Here is a 20480-nt window from a genome sequence, read left to right as displayed (position 1 = left end):
GTATAACCAGTCTGAACAATGGTGGAAAGATAGCATGGATCAGGATCATGTACGTCACTGCACATAATTTTACTAATTATATTTACTGTCTGCTGGATATAAAATCCTCTGAAGTGTATCAAAAGTTGCTCTAGGGGACTACACTGAACAACTGAAACAACTGCTTGCCAAGGGAACCATTAACACTTCCAACTGTTGAGTCACTTGAAAATTTCCTTTCCACTTTCTGCTCACCAACTGTTTAATGAAAAAGGGACCATCGAACTCAGACAGCCAGCAGATCAAACAGAAGGATCCCCGGAACTGCCGCTACTCTACAGAAATTGAAAACGGGATCTCTTCCAGATTCTCCTCCACCTGGATGGGCAGGTATTGACTTTTTATGATGCAGATGTCAAGGGTGTGGAAGAGAAGCAGGGGAATCAAAGACAGGCATAAGGAATATAAGCAAAAATATTTTGGAAGTATGAAAAGTAAAGCTCTCCTTGGAACATTAACTCATCCTCAGTAAATACACAGTGAATGAAAATGTGCTTTCAGACGAATCACAATTTATTTCTTAACGTATTACAACTAGTGTGGAATATTTAGTTTTATTCCCAGAACCCTAAATTAAACCTTAATCAAAATTTAACTAAGCTTGGAGTACTACATGAAGTTTCAAGTTTTATGTTAAAAAAAAGGTTTCACAGATATTTTGTACCTCTGTGGTAGAAGAGAATGAAATTTAATCTTCTGGACTAATTTCTCTCATATTCTGCATTAACAAAGCACTCAGCAGAAGACACTAAAAGTCCAGTAGTCCAGACTAGGATGGAAAATTGTTAATGTTCAAGACAGCGCATAAATGTAGTCCCATTGCCTTTCTGAATTCCTATACTTACATGGCTTAAAAGGCTGAAATGGATTACTCAGAGACAAAATCACATATTATGCATCAAGAAATACTCTTACCATTTAAACTTCTAGAAATCAGCCCAAGTGTAAGGAACACATTCAACCTGTTTCGAACTGAAATCTAAACTCTCACAACTAAGCTTACCTTCATTTTTCCTTCTTACCTCAAATCTACAGCTGAAAAAGTTTCATCTTTTTAAAACCAGGAAGCCTCCTACTGTTTTCAAAAACTCCTCCAACTGCAATGTCATTATTTTTAATCAGGGGAAAAAATTCCCTTTGAACATTAGGAATCACTGTGAAACAGGAGGCAGAAGCTGAAACAGCAGAACACAACTCCTTCAAAATGAAAGATGCAATTTTCAGAAGGGAGAGAACTCTCTCTTACTGCATGAAAAAGCATGTCCTTTTCGGGTACAATGCAGTTACAGCAAACCTAAAGTAACCTATATAAGTTCAGCAAAATCTGTTTGAGAATGGAAGACCAAGAGACACCAGTTCTCTTGGTCTCATAAGCTCTCTAACAAAGAAAATTCTTCATGCTAAATAATTTGTGGCATCAGAGAGGTTACAAACATAGGCATGCACTTCAGCCTGTATAACCAACATTTAGCTAAGTTCAAAAATATCACAGAAGTTTGTGGTGAGGTATTTATTATTTGACTGCAAGCATTTGTAGTACATTATACACTTAAAAACAGAAAAATCACCTAATTACCAAGATGGAAATGCACACTTTTACTATGCTGCTGTTGAGTGGAAGAAGACTATTTTTTTCCCACAGGTTGGCAAACCTGCTGGGGGCTGGTATGTAGAAGAAGAAAAACCAAAGTACCACCTAGTCTTAAATACAAAAATTCAGAAACAGATGTGAGAGCCTGGTGGCTAAGAGAAGTGTGGATGTGATCCTCACCATGAGGTATCTAGAGCAGACAGAGAGCTGTTTTGATGTGTTCAGCTTTCTGTGCCAGGGCAGCCTGCTGACACACTTGAAAGAGGACAAGAAACCCATAAAAGCCTATAGTTCTTCCCGTGAACTGAACAATTCTTCTCCCTCCGAATGCCATATTTGATTACCGAACTTGAGGGAACAACATAACAGGAACAGAATTCAGCTCCCTAGCAGAACAGAACCATTTTTCCTTGGCCGCCAGAGAAGGAAATATAACTGCTGTGTCATTCTGCTTGACCTGGCATTTCTAAGTATTCCTGCCAGCTGCATCTGGAGATAGATGACAGATCTCTCTATTCCAATATAAAGAGCACTCAGGTATTATTCCTTCTTTTTTCCTTTAACTTGTCTTTTACTAATGGTTATTTGCCCCGACTTCAAAACCTGAGGGATTTTCATAAAACTTCATGGAAAGGACAGAGCAAGGAAGGGAAGCAAATCCGTTTTCCTTTCCTGTTCTTCTTCGATCTTTGCACAGGAGAAGATTATTAGCACTATCCCGATGCAAGGAGACTCCTTGGCCCACATACTAGGGAACATCTCTACAGTTCCAGCATGCGAAAAGAAGAGGTTTTTTCTTCATTTCATCTCATTAGTTTGTCTTCTGACTAGACTAACCAGGAGCAGAAGCAGCAGCAAAGTTCCTTGTCCTAGGATTTTCTGTGATATGCATGCATAGGTGTCAAAGCCTCAGGCAAATCCTACAAACAACCATGTTACAAAAAGAGTCCATATTGGTGTGTGCTAGGGGGAAAGAAGGAGACATCCCTGAAATTAATGCTTTAAAATGACAATGTTGGGCTGAAGAATAAAAGCCCTTTCCATGAGCTGGTACCCAGTGTAAGGCCGCTGACAATGATACACATTAATACACAAAGTCTATGTTTGCTTTTTGCAGGGTTGTGTCCATACTGCAGTTCAAAGAGCAGTTCTTCTAATGGCCTACAACACGCTCCTGCCTCAGTGAGGAAAGGGGAAAGATAACCCCCAGAGTTTGGAGGAAGGGAGGGGAGCAGGCTCAGCTGCTCTGGAGCCTTTCTTCTTCAGAAGGCTCACATCACACAAGAAGGACACGCCACTAGGGAGAGAGATGAAAGGACTTACTGTTTCTTATTGATTAATCTTCCACTCCAAGCTATATAAAGACTTCAAACCTTAAAGGAAGATACTAGACCATTGTGTTTTCTGTGGTCTTCATAGACTTTGGAGTCAAATTACCAGCAATCCCCATTTGGCATGTTTATTCCTCAGAGGTTGTTTACACCAATCTTTTCTAGATTTCTTTTTTGTTACGTAGTATCAATGAAGTATGTAACACAAATTTTCAGCTTTCTCATAGCGATCTGCAGGTTGCTTTTAAGGCTGATAACCAAAATTAAGAGACTAGGAAAATATAAGTGGAATTTCATGGTTTCTTGACATTTGTGTATTTGGATTGTCAGTATGAATAAAAGAAGGTCACTTCCCACGCAAAGGTAAAGTGAGAGACCTGAGTGTTAGCAGCATACCCTTTTCATTAAAATAAAGGAAGGAAGGCCTTAAACCTCAGATCAAGGCATCTTTATGCTAATTCTCACTACTCGTCTGGTGGCAGCAAGCAAACTCAAACTGAAGAACTTAGGCTGAAGGAGACAAGCGTAAACAGCATACATGCAGCCAATCAGGAACACACTGGCTCCAACCAAATATAAGAAATTTCAGCATTTGTATTTAAAATGCAACAAAAGGCACTTGAAAATTCTGTCGTAATATCCACTAAGGTTTCCTACATAACATGTGCTTTTGAGAGTACAGTGAACCTGATTTCTGTCTCCTACAGACCAATTTCTATATAGCTTTTAAGATAATATGATGATGACTTAGAAAATAACCAAGAAATCATGTGGTTTTTTCCCATCAGAGTAACAATATACCCATAACAGCCAATGAACTGATACCTCTTATTTTTCTCCATCTACAGACTACACACAATGTAAAATGAGAATAAAGGGTCGCTTTATTACACTGAATAATTCTGAACATATGGTAAGGAAAAAATTTACATATCATATCTATATGCTGATGCACACCATTTAAACTAGAAATTAAGAGGAAATAAAAGACAAAAAAGGGAAAGGTCAAATGCAAAAGGGGAGAAAATCAGCCTTGCAAGTTTCAATTAGAAAGAAAAAAAGGGTGTATCAGGGACATAAAAAAGTTAAATTCAGCTATTGCAGAATGTTCACTAAGATCATTTCAGACTGAAAGGAGAACTTGGAAATATTAAATAAAATCTTTGTTATTTAAGTCCAAGAAAAACAAGAGAAAGCTAAAGAGAAAGTCTCACAGAGATATAATACATTAATATATAATTAAAATAAAAACTGAGAGAATGAAAAATACTAGAAAGTTAAATGAAAACATTCAGTTGAAACAGGATTGAAGGAAAGCAGCATAAAAGGACTTTGATGACTAAAGCAAAAGGAGGAGCGCTAAGGAAAACACTTTCACTGAAATATAATGAAACAGAATTGTTGCATAATGAGAGAGAGAGAGAGGGAGGGGAAGAAAGGTGGGGAGGAATTAATAAATAACAATGAAATGAGAATAACAGTGATACTCTTTAGTGCAGATGGGTCTCCCCATTCCAACACACTAAGAGGAATTCTTCATCTCAAAATGTGTCAAAGACCAATGCAAAAGTGAATGATAAAAATGGTAGATCTGGTAGCAGTGCCAGGGCTCCTCTGCTACCATCTGGTCAGTTATCAGGACTCTCTGTTCTAGCAGTAGACAAACATGTACACTTCCCTGCCACCATGGCAAAGCCTGGAATTTGTTTGAATAGTAGCTGAGTGATCCTCACAGATACAAGGTCAACTCCCTTAAGGACAAATTTCTGCACTCCCAAAGACTTAAACTGCTTGACAAAGAAACAGAATTTCTTCTGGCTGTAGTATTTTATTTCTTTGCTTACTACAAACAATGGGTCTGAAGAAAAATACTAATCAACCCTAAAGGTTTTACTTGCTGCCTTCACTTTATCTTGCCATTCTTTGTCTACATATGCACACACGTGGTAACTGAGCAAGTAAGCTTGGTTTCTGTCACTGCCACTACATCATACATCACAAATTCATTTCCTTATCTTACATCATCCCACATATTAACACTCTAGTTTTAAAAAGTCCTTTTCCCTCCTCAGTCTCCACAGACGGAACTACTGTGAAGAATATTTTTAGAAAGTGTTCTAAAATAACAAACCTTTAAAAAAAAGTCTCCAATATTACAAACTTGTGCTACTTTCAAGCATTTTTAGTCTTGACTTTAGAGGAACTAAACAAAACAGTCTTAACCTATGAGGGTGTGAGCTAAAAGTTTTTTCACTTTCTGAAGTAAGTTTCTAGCAAAAGAGAGTAGATTAATATGATATGGAGACCTTAAAAAAGGAGAAGAAATCTTTATAAAAATACATGCTTCAGTATGACTTCTGAGAAACACTGCAGAGACCATAAATACAAGAAGTTCAATCAGGTGATAACTCTGTTCCTTTCTGTCATCAGACACCAAAAACTCCATAACTATATGTAAACGGGAGTCATATGTAAAACAAATTCATCTTCTTCCTGAATAGATGGTTGAAATACAAATACAAATGTCCAAAGTGCAAGACTAGAAGAGGTGTTGAGCCATATGAACCAAATCATTCTCTCCTGGGGGCTGAATGTGAATGAGTAGGATGGAACTTTACTGGTAGGGAAGGAAGGGGAGCAAGAGAGTGAGTGTGAAGAGAACTGGGAGAAAAGCAGTGTATAAGACTGCATGAAAAATCAGGACTTTATAAAGAAACTAAAAAAAACCACCTCAAAACACCATAGTTGAGACATTTGCCAGACACAATGCTGTCTAGAAAGACCTGAATTGAAAGCAAAGGAACTTTGCTGCTTTTTTGTAGTGTTCTGTGAAAAAAATCTGCCTGGTCTGTCTTTACAAAGAAAAATAAATCTGACATCTATATATCTCAACTTCTCTTTCTGAAGAAAATAATCTGAAAAACCTTTCCAAAAGTGAATAGTTCTGTGACTGAGAAATTGTGACATGAGGGTTAAAAGCAGAACTTAATGAGAGAAATCATTATCTTCTGTTCCTTTCTAGCCAAGCTGAAAACAACTACTCACTACAGGTGAGAATTTTGAAAAAAAATATGGCACATTAGTGTTTCTGCAAAGTCCTACAGAATGGCTTGCAGGTAAAAAGGTAATCTTTGCCTGCAGTAACTAATTACAAAGGATTTAGGCAGACTGAGAAACTCTAGAGCAACACCTTCTGCCCACTAGGACAAAAAAACTCAGTGATACCATGAAGTAATACAGTCAGGCTCAACCTTGAAAAACACTCACAGGAAGAAGCTGTAAAAAAGACACACAAAGTTGAAAAGTAATTTTTAAAATAATATTAAAATGAAAGTTCATGACCTGAATCAGGCTTGCTGGAAAGTGTTAACTATTGTTTCCTAATCAGTTTTACCTGCAATACTCTAAAAGGGAGAACAGGGAATTTCCTGGACTTATATCATGCAAAAATCTACTGATTTGGTAGAGAAAGCTCCATGGGAGGTGCACTTGGCTCAGCTCAACATCGTGATCCAAAATAATGGTCAGGGAATCAAGTAGAAAGAAGTAATTCCAATGAACAAGGTTAGTAGCCTCCCTGTGATATTGTTACCGAAATTCCCCTAAGACAAGAGAGAGTTCTTTAGATCTGAATAAGCCTTTAACATCTGGTATAAAGTCAGGGACCCAGCTAAGGGCTAGGAAGAGGTAGTTAAGGAACAATTCCATCAGCAGTGGCAGTGGAAGACCTGAATTGTGGGTCAAATGTGGGTAAAGGTATCTAGGAATTGTACAACATGAAAATATATCTGAAAGATGATGAGACACTCAGAGATTGTAAAATTGGTCATAGATCTCCAACCATCGTTCATGTTGGCATGCCATCAGATTGAACAACTGTCATTGAGAAACCCTGTTAGATCTAAAAGTACAAACTCCATGAGAAACACTCGTGAAATTTCAGCAAAATGCATTTGATTCTCATTTACTGTGGTATTTCATAAGAGACACTGTATAAAGGTCACGGGCAAACTCATCCTGTAGATGTGTGCTAAATGACATTTTGGATGGGATACTGCCATGAAAAAGGTTCGTATTTTCAACCAAAGATGCTATTTTCTGCTGTTTATTTCTTATTGCATTCACAGAAATGGTATTTCCTTTTAAATCATTAGGATTATGTCAAATTACTTAGCTTTGGCATTTATTTCTCCCCGGCAATGGGAACTGTCTACAAGTGTTTGAACCTTGGCAAGCCAGTGGGGTCAAAACGGAAACAATCTCTTCCTAAAATATGGTGATCTTGGCAAGGATCTATTCAACACATCACCACAACAATAGATTTAAGTAGAGCCACAAAAAACAAGCTTACTAGTGTCAAAACAAGTGGGAAAATAAAGCCCATTTCCCATTCTCAATATGGCAAGTAATAAAAAATATATTGTAAAAATCAAATCAAGCTGGCCAAGCAATGTTAAAATGGCTTGGAATAGTGACAAAAAAGATCAGAACAGCTACAGACAGGCAATATGCACTGGACTGTGAAGCCCACTTTGCATCATTACAGGAAGAGACATAAAAAACAGCATAATGTGGATAATTGCTATCATCTATTAAAAGAGCTGGGAATATAGTTAAAATATCAAATAAAGATGGTCAGACATGATACAAGGTAATACATTTCTGTCACAGATGTGTGTTTCTTTCTTTGTTCATAGTCAGTTCTTTAGTCTGAACACCTTCCTCCTCGCCCATTCTTAATCAGGTCTGCTTGTATGTATTTACATGGCACCTAACATAATGCAGATTCCATAAACACTAGCCGCTATAATAACATATTACTCCCGTGATTGGAGAACATAAACAGCTGCACTCTACAATTAAGATGCCTTAAAATTTTCTAAAAGCATGGGTAAAGATGCCAGGCAACTAAATGGTAGTAATATCTTTTCTCTAACACCTTCTTAAAAAAAAATATTAGTAACCCTTTGGATAACCTTCTCAATGGACTTTCTTTCACAACTGAGAAGTAGAAATCACTATTTTAAAAAATTATCTGTTTAGAATGCAATGTTTCCAAATAGTTACAATTCATCAGTCAAGTCTAACACATAATATAATGTCTCTAGGATGACTAGACCCTTATTCATCTTTTTCATAAATTTTCTTCTAACCTGTGGCATCAACCAGATGCACAATGTGGTTTTGTACCTAACAATGTACTTTGTCAAAGTATTCTAATACTAATCCATGTTAAACAATAACAGACTACATAAGCTTCGCAGCTGAATGTTAAACCTGATTCTCGGATCACTGAGATGAGCAGAAAACTTTCGTGTGTGAGAAAGAGGATAGCTGATAAAATTTGTTGGGTTTGGTTTTTTTTTAGGAAGGAAACAGAGAGCCACAAGTACCTGCATATTTGCATATGGGAAGAAGTATTTTAGTCACTAAAATACTATGATACATTTGATTTGCCCACTGAAAAGTACATGGTAATTTTTTTTTCAGGTTAGAGGTGTATTTCAATCAGTTACATTGTGTCACTTAAGACAAAAAAAAACAGATTCAGGTATGTTTTGCAAAAACAGAACACATCTTCTTTTAAGTACTGCAATTAGGAATTAACAGAGCTTTTGGACCAAAAGCATTACCAAAAAGGTGAAAGAGAATTCACAATAAAGTAACATAGCATGCAAGAAACTGTGCAGTTTTGAGACCTTGCTTTGCTTTTTTCGTCAATCAGGCAATAGCTTACACAATTTCTATTTGCAACTTTGCAAGGTGATGGAGTTAATACAGGCGTGTGTGGTCTCAACACACTGCAATAGTGTCATTAGTAGAAAAGGTGGGAATAAGGGGTACCTCCTTCCTCAGATGGCCTTGTTATCTCACTGCAGTAAGAAAAGGTAGGGTTCGTGTCAGAGCCATCTGATTTATAATCTCCCAAACTGGTAGAACGTAAATACTGCTTACTGTAACGGCTTGCTCTTTCTACAAAGGTAGAAAGAAATAAAGAATATCACAGTAAATAGATGACAGAAGCGCAAAGACAAGCAACAACATAAACCTCACCACTGCAAACATTGCTTTTCATACACTGATGCTATTAAAATCAAAGAAAAGTAAATTCTTCACAATTTTGTATCCATTTTGAGCACCGCTTAGTTCCAAAGCTTGCTTCAGAATCTAATACAACTAAGTTTGTTTTTTGCTTTAAAAGAATAGCGGAAATGGAAGGTAGCATTGAGATACAAGAAAAGGGATGAAGATGAAGCATATAAAAATTTCCAGTGGAAAATCCAAATGTTGCTTTATTCCAACATGCATATAAGTGCATGTGGAAATACTTCTGTATATTATTCAAAGGAATATTTAAAGTTCCGCTATCAGTAGCAAAGAAAACCCATGTGCAGAATTAAACATTCAAAAGAAACACTTATAGGGTGGAAAAAAAATCCATAAACTTGTAAAGCCAAAACACTGATACCTGTTATTATATTACTTTCTCTCCTTTTCCATCTATCCTTAAATTATGAATGCCTTGGAGTTGCAATAATAGCACAAAGCATAATATCATATTCCATATAGGCAAAACATGCATAAAAAACCAGTGTCATAAATAGGCCACTTTCTGTAACTCTGAAATTTTATAAGGTCCAACTATTTGAAAATTCTGCTTATAGTGAGGACAAAGTAGGTCAATGCTTTTTAAGTGGCTACTTGTAAGCGACATGAATAACTTGTTTAGGATAAGATTTATTTCACTATTTCTTATCTGCACATGTGATTACAGCTGAAGTTCCTATAAAATACCGCTTTTAAACTAGTGCAGTTATAAATATATATGAAAGCACACTTATAAAACATATGGCTGGCACATTGACCTGAAAATTTACTGTATCACTGAGTTTCAAAAACAGAAAGAGCGTGGAAAAGTCAGGATATAAGCAATACCAGAAAGCATATGCAGACTCCTAGACTGAATATTGTCCTCCAGAGGATCAATGTCGAAGATGGAGCCAGGATCTGTGCGCCAAACTTTAAGATCTTTTTCCAAAGCACAGAAATTATAAGACAGACAAACAACAAGCATGAAAGGAATGATCTTTAGCAATCAGCAATCAATTTTCTTCATCTAGAAATTAACCAAAATATCTAGATATTCACATGAAAATATCAGAAAGCATTAATTTCCTGCTTAAAAGAACTTAGTGCATTCATTTTAAGCTTTGACACTACTTTCAGGAGACTTTTGCTCCCAATTTATTTCCATTTTCTAAACATGACCATAGTATTTTCTTAAGTCTAAATAAATGGAAACAAGTTAAGTATCACATACCAGAGCTCTTCACCAGTAGCAGAACCAAAAGAATCAGAGCTACATGGATATTTTCACAGTTCACCAACAGCACCCTTACTCCATGGAGATGCTGCAGTATATATCTCTAAAACTGAGAGTTGCCAGTATACAGTTGACAGAGACACTACAGACCCTCCTTTGTATACAGGAGAGATCATGTCAGCCTAACAAGCAGAATTAGAGGCACAGTTCATCTTATCCAAAATAAATTTCTTCTAATTGCTCAATTTACATAAATTCAAAAGTATCCATTTTTCTTAATTAATACAAAAAATGGTCTAAGGTGACAAATTTAGCTGTAGAAATCTACCTTGCAGACATCTACAGATGGGTAAAGTGAACCCCACTCTTGATCTTAACTAGTAATTTCCTCTGTCTTCCAAATATCTGTTTCCTGGGACACAGAGTCGATCCATTACCCCACTACTGAAAAGCATTTCTGGAATTCAATGTATGAGTTCAATAACGGTGGTACTCATAAGATCTTCAGGTTTAATTCATATATGCAAGTTATTAAGATCTCTCAAAATCACATCTCAACAGGATATCGAAAGAAAAAAGAGTCCATAGGAAATAATTAATTTCATATTAGACTTTAAGTTAAAATCACAGCAGAAAAGCAAATATAGATTCAACTACATTTTAATAAACTTTTAACAAATAATTACAGCATTGTACAACTTAAGAGGAGGCTTATAATAAATGCAGAGGCAGGTACAGTGTAAATTCCTGATCTACTCATATCAATTTAATGTATATAATTCATATGGGCAGAAGTGTTCATATGCTTGAGGGTAAAAAGTCTCTACAGAGGGATCTGGACAGGCTGGATTGATGAGCCAAGGCCAGTGATAAGAGGTTCAACAAGGTCAAGTGCTGGGTCCTGCCCTTGAGTCATAGTATCTCTGTGCAGCGCTACAGGCTGGGGAAAGAGTGGTTGGAAAGCTGCCCAGCGGAAAAAGATCTAGGGGTGCTAGTCAACAGTGGCTGAACATGAGCCAGCAGTGCCCAGGCGGCCAAGAAGGCCAGTGGCATCTCGATCTGTATCAAAAGTAGTGTGGCCAGCAGGACCAGTGCAGTGATTGTCCCTCTGTACTGGGCACTGATGAGGCCACAAATTGAGAACCGTGTTCAGTTTTGGGCCCCTCACTACAAGAATGTCATGGAAGCGCAGAGTAGGTCAACAAAGTCAATGAAGGGTCTGGAGCACAAGTCTGATGAGAAACAGCTGAGGAAGCTGGGAGTGTTCAACCTAGAGAAATGGAGGATCAAGGGAGACCTTACCACTCTCTACAACTACCTGAAAGGAGACTGTAGCAAGGCGGGAGTAGGTCACTTCTCCCAGGTAACAAGTGACAGCATGAGAGAAAATGACCTCAAGTTGTTCCACAAGAGCTTTAGATTGGATATTAGAAAAAAATTTTTCACTGAAGAGGTTATCAAGCACAGGAACAGGCTGCCCAGGGAAGTGGTTGAGTCACCATCCCTGGCGATATTTAAAAATGTGCTGACATGATGCTTGGGAACATGGTTTAGTTGTGGGCTTGGCAGTGCTGGGTTAATTGTTGGAATTGATGATACTAAAGTTCTTTTCAAATCTAAATGATTCTATGATATCTGCTTTCTAAAATAAAATAATTATTTATCTCTTCACACCAGTTTCAAATAAAACCTTGATGTAAAATACAGAATCAGTCAAAGCACAAATCTACGAGATCACACCTTTTTACTGGGGTTTTCTTCTTGGGCAGATCTGTCTGAAACATTTACTCAATGCATGTGAAGTAGGAAAAAAATTGTCATTCCAACTTTGTTCTTTTGCTGGTTTGAGTGGTAGCAAGATAAATAATGGGTTGATAGGTAAAGTAGGACTGTGAGGACCCCAAATATGTCATGTTTCAAATGATTAATAGCCTAGATGCAATGGAAAGAACAGACAGAGCTAATAAAATAAATCCCACAGCTTTAGAATACATTCAGTGTATGTACATTATATGTTATCTACTGCAACTCCCATAAGGTGAGGTGTAGTGCTAACTCCTTCCTGCCAAGATGAATTAAAGCCAACACAAAATCTTTTGATAAACCATGTGTTAGTCCTAATGGTGATAAATTACGCAACTACATAAAGCACTGACAGGTATGAGAGGGCTGGGGGAATTGGTGAATGCCCAACTTTTCCTGTTTGCATGCCTTAGTAAGTAAAAATGTAATAAGTATGGCTTCATGGGAGCACCAGTGCAACAGCCATTGATTTGGATTGATTTGATCCATCTCTGTAACCTGAAATAACGTACATAGAATCAGAATCTTGACAATTTATAACACAAATAAATTTTAACTCCCTGGTTACTTTTGCCATTTTAAAATATCTTTATATTCATGTGAGAATTGTGGATCCTCTTCAGTAACAGATCCAAAGCTCAGTTACATGAGTTTATCTTGATGGACTTAGAACAGCTTTAGCATGATTTAAAACTAGTGCCTATTTGCCAAAGCCAAGACACTAACTTCAGCAGTCAGGTATTTGTAAAATTGTTACAGCTTCACCAATAATACATTAAAAATCAATCAGAGGCACTCTAGGTACAGAGGTACTAACTAACTGGATGAACAATTATCAGCTAGGAAGAAAACTCACAAGAGTCATAGTTGTGTTTTTCAGTTTGCAGGTTTTTTTGAGCTGCCAAGGACATTCCATGAGCAAGGAGCTCACTGTTTCTTTTTAAACAAGTAGATATTATAATTGCAGTTCTCTGAAAAAGCATTAGCTGAAATATCACAGGTTTGTCACAGACTTTTTCCTTTAAATAATTGCACTATTTTTGCTGTTTGGCAGGCATGGGGGATTAAGAATTTCTGTGTGTTTTGATACTGGAGTATTTTAAGGTGATAAATAGTACTAGTATTTCAGTTACAGCTCAAGAATTTATCTCAGGGATGTTCTTAATCCCAATATACTTGTGTTAGCAAGCCTTCAACTGTTGAGCATTGGATTGCACACAATTCTTACACAGGACTACAACACACCTGCAATGCAGGATAGAGTAGGAGGTTTGAAGCCTGCACTAAACAGCATATTGAAAACTGCATATTACACTACAGTTTTGCAGGAGATTTTCTCTCTTTGGTTGAACCACTTCTAGCTATGGGGGAGAGTATTTGGAGACTTTAAGGAAAAGACCAAAAAGCGTTTGCCAGGAATGATATAGCTAACCTTGCTTCAGGCAGGAGGATGGACTATATGACCCACCAATTAGTCCATTTCACCTGCAGTTTCTCAGGGTTTTGCAAGGTAAAGTCAACTTTGCTGTTATTACTATGTATGAAGGATTTTAGAGTGTTATCTCAGCATGTTTTTTTGTACATAGATCCTCTGGGGTCTACATGGCTGTAAAGCAAAGAAAAAGAGAAAAGGGACACACCAAAAGAAAAGGAAATGAGAAAAAAAAAGTCAGGCTGCCATTTCCTTTGCCATAGCAGGCCTGCTAACTTTTAATCCATTCCAAGTATTCACTTTAATTTTTAAATAGAGTTCATATTCATTATGAATATCCCAAATAACATCTTAATGCAATATCTTATCTTTACATACAAATCTAATCTGTATTCTACCCTTGAACACCTGATCATATCTTGCACCACCTTTTAAAACATCACTTCTGAACACTGCTTCTTGGCTTACCAGAGACATAATGAGTAATTGATGAATTACACCTTGAGATATTTTTAAAGCTGTGTGAAATTCTAAAAGAAAAGGTAGATGGATACGTACAGCTCTGCAGAAATTACTGACTGACAGAAAGGGATTTTTCAAACAGGCCTGCAACATTTAAACATTGATATCTTGGAGAATCACAATTTTAATAATCTTTCTTCTGTGCAAAATTAAGATTACTGCATATATTTTTGCTTTCCTTATAGAGTCAAAATTCAAATTTAAAGTAATGGCAGACTATCCATATAAAAAAAAAATACAGAGCAAATGATAATATATCTCCCCATCCATTCCCATTATTACTTCACTAGAAGTTGACATGGAACCAGTAGTTCAACCACAAGTTTCATGCTGAGAAAAGAGTGAAAAAGAAATCTGGAGAACACAAGCAGAGGCTTTTATCTTCCCTCAGTGCTTTCAATAGCAACACTATTTAACAACTTACCAACAATTATTCCAGGTCTTCTATCCATTTCAACAATATGTGGATGCACACCTTTATATGCTGCATCACTCACAATTTGGGTGTTTTTCCGTACACGCTCTGTTATAGGATCATCTACCACTGGCGTGAAGCCTCTGCCCTTTGTCTTCTCAAAATCTTCATGGTATTTTACCTAGGAAAAAAGAAGAATTACATTTTTCCCTAAGCTGCAATTGACAGCAAATGGTTATTCTATGCAGGAATGTATATGTTTGTTTTATGAGGCACTTCTATTCTTTCACTTTGCACCATAATAGAATTGGTACACATGAGACAGACTGGATGGCCAGCCAAGTCTTTTCTATCACCCTAACTTGATTTCCTGATATTTTATTATCAATGTTGCTTTTCTTTTCTATTGACACTAAATTAGGCATTAGCTCAAGCTGCAAAGCATCATCTTACAGTCAGAACGGACAAAAAAACCCTGCCCTCAGGAGGTCATCTGGTCCATTCCCTTCTTCTCTAAAATAAGATAGTTCTCTACTGATGGAGACAACTACATCTGTCGGTAAAAATGTTCCAGAAGCAGTAGTTCTAAAGAACTCAAACATTTTCATTCACTGAGAATTTTGACTACATGCACAGCTTCATCAGAAAGGTATTTCTTTTCTCTTTTGTTTTATCATATGCCAGCTGGCTTTAAACATAGGTTTTTAGAAAGAACAACGGCCTGATTTTCAAAGAAAAAAAAATTAAAAACAACGACATTAGAGTAGAAAGCATTACAGTACCAAGTGTTGGAACAAAACCCCTGTATTAGTAAGAGTTATAAAGGTAGTATTGCTGATTATGCATATTTACTTTTTAAATAATCTTAATCATCAAAGATTTAAATTGATAAACATTCTCACACAAGCCAATGCACACAAAACAACTCATTCCAAGAACCAAAGTCACGCAGAAACCAGGAACGTGCACAGGCACAAGGTGAAGTGTGTCACCTAATCCAGTGAAATTGTTATGCTCAAATGAAGTGTGTACATTTTTAAGGAAAAAAAGAAAAACAAAAGAACAAACAGACATTTAACTGTTAGAAAACTGTTTATTAGTATTTTGAAAATGTTCGTTACAGTCATATGCAGTTAGCAAACACTCCCTCTACAGGCATAGGAAGAAAATATTCCTTCCGTACTTGAGAGAATTCCATTAGTTACCTATATTAATGGAACGCAAAATCCAGTGGAAGTCAAGTGCCATTCCTTAGTATGCTCTAGTTACAGGAAGAAAGTACCCTACCATTGAGATGTTGTTTTGAGTTTCTTTGACATGTCTTAGCTCAGGTGTGTCTAGAAGCACACTATGTCTACCTTTCATCTGCCTCTGATCACTGCTGTACTTGACCTGCAAAACAGGAACAACAGCACACGTGAATTTTTTCTTTACAGTAGAAAGGATGGTGAGAATCACACCATGCAATAGTACCCTTTCCAAATTACAATGCTAACAGTTTCTCTCTTTACACTCATTTGCTCGTAGGTTATTTCACAAGGGGGATACAGACGAGCTAGTATATTTGTAAGGCCAAAAGGCACATTTATTCCATCAATCACTTACTCAAAAGAAAGTATTTATCCAAAAGCTGAAATTTGTGACTGTTTAAATTACGTAAGCAAAATAATTAATTCACCAACTGAAAAATAAGAAAACACCACTGTGACTTGGACATCTTTAAAACATATTTGTATGGCTGATGATAAGATACCTTCTCATTACCCAGACAGACCCAGAGCCTGTCCTCAGTCTGCTTCCAGGATGGGATTACCTGAGAATTCAAGCAAATTCAACTCTTACAAGTGGATTAATCCTTTGGAAGCCTTCTTGCTCCTGTTCAATAGCTAGTCTTTACTAGCAGCACAAAAGCAACATGTCTGGGAAAAATCTGAATGTACTGTTTCCAAAAAGAATATTCAGGCTCTGTGTTTTGTGCATCAGTAAGTACAGCACCTCCTATGTCACATTTCTGCTGTTTAGCTTATTTTGTAGTTTTTTACAGACTAGTAGTTCTAAAATAGTAAAAGTATTTGGTCCTACTTATTGGTTCTGGAATGAGTACTCTTACCGTTTCTTCTAGCTTGTTGAATTCTTCTGCCAATAACCTCTCTTAGCTCCTACATCACATTGTAACCTGTGCATTGATTGTTAGTAAATATTTTAGATTTACCTGTCTATTCACACTGTTACTTCTCAAATGTGTTGTACAAATCTATTTCAACACACATTTGTGATGAGAGAAATCATGTATTGAAACTGTCTGACTCTCCTTAAGATTACATATTAGCAAAGAGAACATACCTATGAAAATATGACTCTTGTCTGTGTTTCACAGGTTAGTTTGAAGTAATGTACAGAGAAACAAAAATATATGGTACTTCATATTCTTCAAACACTTCTGAATTAAACAGTAATTTTTTTTAGAAAATATATTCAGCTACATATGCTTTTGAATATAAGGCATTTTCTGGATAGAATAATTACAGCCAACATAGTTTGGTTTTCATCATGCTTATTAACATAGAGGAGTATTTATTCCTGTAATGCTTGAGAAACAAATTGAAGGAGTCACTTGGCAAAAAGCATTTCATTTTCAAAAATTAAAAAAGAATTTAAAGTCTAGAATGTTTTGTGAAGTTTTCCTCTTATTTTTAACTATGCACCTCAAAACTAATTGATTTTGGTAAAAATTCATGAGCATTTTCAGAAAGTAATTAAGATATGTGTAGTTACAATGTTAGATTCTGTTCCTTTGTCCTTAGACAAATCTTCTGACAAATCCAATGTACTTTCCTTTTCACTCCTACACTCAGTTCTAAAGTGTTCACTACTTTAGTTCTCTTCTGCCACCCTGACACAGTGATTCTGCATGAAACCTCTTCTGTTTACCATCTATAACAGCTTTGTTACTGATGCTGTTCCAGTGTTGAGGACACAAACTCTAACAAAACTAATCTGATCCTTTACTTCACCATGCTGTTTTGACTTCTTCATTGCTCCTTAATAGAATTGCTTCTTATGCCACTGTGGCAATTAAATTTTATTATCATAAAAGCCAAGAAATATATCTTATTTTACTCTTTAGTATTTAGCAATGGGACATATTTAGGACTACTCAGCTCTAAGAGAGATGGCACGTCACAGAGTGGCATGGATGTTTTCATGCTTTGAATTGCAAAAAAAAACCCAAGAAATTTGCACTGAAGTTAAATTCTCATTTCCTTTGTTCTTTACCACAATTCACTCCTGCAATCTAGCAATGAAAATTCGGTAACAAGAGACAAAGATTCTTGAAAGAATGACTGACCTCTAGTTATCTCGCCTTGAGAACCACTGGCACCAACACAAACACTTACTATTTTGCAAAAATAATCAGGCAAGTCTGAATATGATGCAGTGAGAGTCCTTTGACATGTCAAATGTAAATGGAAAAGCATATCCACATTATATTTCCACAATGACTGAAAAGCTAAATGACAAAATGATTCAAACAACTTGCCGAGCTGATGTTATCTTGATTCTTCCTGACTCTCTCTATCTCAGGAGTGACACTCACAGCAGTAGCTTTGCCAGGCTGCTCTCTGTAGTGAACCTATTATTTAACAGAATAAAATGGTACATACTATTTCAGCTAAAGCAATATCCCATTGTTTTATATTAAAATGCATGATATAAAAAGTCATCCAGGAAATAACTGAAAAGCTAAAATGCATTTGAGGTTTATTAAAGTTTATAAAACTTGATTTTTGAAATATAACATTGATATTTTTTTCTGTATAGGGTGCTTATTAATGTACTTCTGTGGATATATATACACATATGCACACAACATTCTGATGTTTACCAGACTGGTCCTTGGATGTACAGAGACATATCTCATATTTGGAATGGGGTTAGGCCACAAATAATGAAGTAAAGTCAAGCAGAGCAACGAAAAACTGAATTTCAGCAAGGCCCACTGCAAATGTATACTTGTCAAGACTTAGCAACTCCATAAGGTTTCCATCTATGTTCTAAATTTTATACTCTACGTATTCAAAGGTGATTAAACGCAGAGAGTGCAATACATCAGACAACTGCCAATTGAATCCGGTATAAATTGCACCATGCATTTATTTAACTGTACTGTAGGAATATCCCCTTTATCACTTTTTAACAAAACACACTTGTAGCAATGATGCATTAACCAAAGGCACACCCAAGGCCAGATCAGCATCTAAAGTGGATAAAAGATAAGACGTGGCATTGATGGATCAATCAGTCTAAGGTTAACCCTGGTCCAAATGCTGGGAAGTCAGATGTAGTAAACTTTTAGTAAGAGATTCCAGCAAGAGATTTATGCCAATCCATATAGTTTTTTGTAAAATTAATGTTTCCATACAACACTTTCTTTTAATAAGCTCTTATGTGATAAGGATAACTATGCAGATACATTATATTCATAATTCTGCAGTGCTCTGTGGCAGTAATGCATGTATTGCTCAAGCAATACATGTCTTCCAACACAACACAGTTTTGGTATGTTCACATCAACATATTCCAACTGAAAAATTAATGTCTTAAACTTGCAAACTGACATTTTTAAAGGTAAACTGATTCAAGAATTAATGTTTCCAGAAGTAGCTGAAATTTAAGAATCTTCATTCAAAGCTATTCCAGTAACCTGAAGATAATTTAAACTTTCCATTGAAATTTACATAAAACAGAAATTCGTGAAAAGTAAATGATGATGTAAGCAGGAAAACTATACAGACTGGTTCGAATCACTTGGGAAAACAGGTTTGTTTGAACAGAATACATTTTAGAAGACCTAGATCTATCAAAAAAAAAAAAAAATCCAGGCATTAACTTAGAGAAACAGAATTCTTGAGAATTGTGACTCAAAATTAATTCCGGTGAATGCGGCAGAAAACACTCCAGGGAAACACTGTAGCTATTTGTAGACTCATTAAATACAGCTGCTGATGGCAGCTCCCAGTGAGGAGAACAGCTGGTCTCTCAAAGACTCATTAACAGGGTACAATTTCATCCGTATAGGAAGGCAGTAGCACGCTCCAAAAGTCCTTGCCTTCTTCTCTGTGCTCCTGCAAATCATATGACTTTCTAATGGTTATGTCAGCTATTAAATACTAAACTCTTATAGAAAGGTTACTGAAGAACCAGAATGAGATAGGTAAGAGAGCAGAAGTTTGAGTACAACTGTACTAATTTTTTATAAAGCAAAGAAAAGTAAAACAGATCTAGAAACAGATATTCTGTTAAAAAAAAAAATTGGTCAAGATTTTCTGTAAATATCAAGACAGAGAACAACATCTCAAGGATCTCAAAGGACTGCAGCCATTTCTTTAATCAAATATATGTTGCTTCATGTGCCATTTCCCAAACGAAGCAATGCCTTTTCACAGTTGTTTCCTAAAAGAGGGTTTTCAAGTAATTGCATTACTTGAATTCAAGTAATTCCATTACTTGAATCCCAATACATTATAATACATCAGTTTCCACCTAACTAGAGAAAAGGCACAGCTTCTGGAGGCAGAATTTTGTACTTATCCTGTGAGCTCAAAAATTATGTAAAGGATTAAACAAGAGCAACTTCCCATGCTGACATTCTCTTGATTCCTCTTGACTCTCTCCATCTCAGGGGTGACACTCACAGGTGTAGCTTTGCAGAGCTGTTCTTTGTATTGAACCTGGCAAACATTTCAGAACATATTAGAGCAGAGACTTCTGAGTAATAGATATACAACAGTGTGCTAGGCATCATTAAAGAACACACTGCTTTGGATGGAAAATACCATCCCTTAATAATTGCCCACATCTTTCCACACAATACTTAGTACTCACCCTCTTGCAGTTCTGTCTCAAACACAGACAAGTGATAGGTCAACAGGAATACTTCACTCTCGTTGTTAATCAAAGTGCAAGGCTAAGAAGTTATCATTTTACCATTAATTAATGAAATTAGACTTTGTGGACAAAGA

General features: G+C 36.4%; 1 protein-coding gene across 3 annotated transcripts in view; it reads right to left on the bottom strand.

Annotated features, from left to right (window-relative positions):
* NEBL (nebulette) overlaps positions 1 to 20480 on the bottom strand; it is a 251586-nt gene that overhangs the window by 19962 nt on the left and 211144 nt on the right. For 2 of the 3 annotated variants that reach the window (XM_027658660.1, XM_027658659.1), the window contains exon 5: positions 14467 to 14638. In XM_027658660.1, the coding sequence (XP_027514461.1) occupies positions 14467 to 14638 (172 nt within the window). Of the gene's footprint in view, positions 1 to 8805; positions 8935 to 9897; positions 9991 to 14466; positions 14639 to 15744; positions 15850 to 17998; positions 18092 to 20096; positions 20190 to 20480 lie in introns of all 3 variants that reach the window. The other variant, XM_027658661.1, reaches the window with a different exon arrangement.

This window comes from Corapipo altera, unplaced genomic scaffold, assembly GCF_003945725.1.
Source record: "Corapipo altera isolate COAL_440 unplaced genomic scaffold, ASM394572v1 63, whole genome shotgun sequence".
NCBI classification, from domain to species: domain Eukaryota; kingdom Metazoa; phylum Chordata; class Aves; order Passeriformes; family Pipridae; genus Corapipo; species Corapipo altera.
The sequence above is the reverse complement of the archived record's forward strand: the minus strand, read 5'-3'. Positions and strand labels throughout refer to the sequence as shown.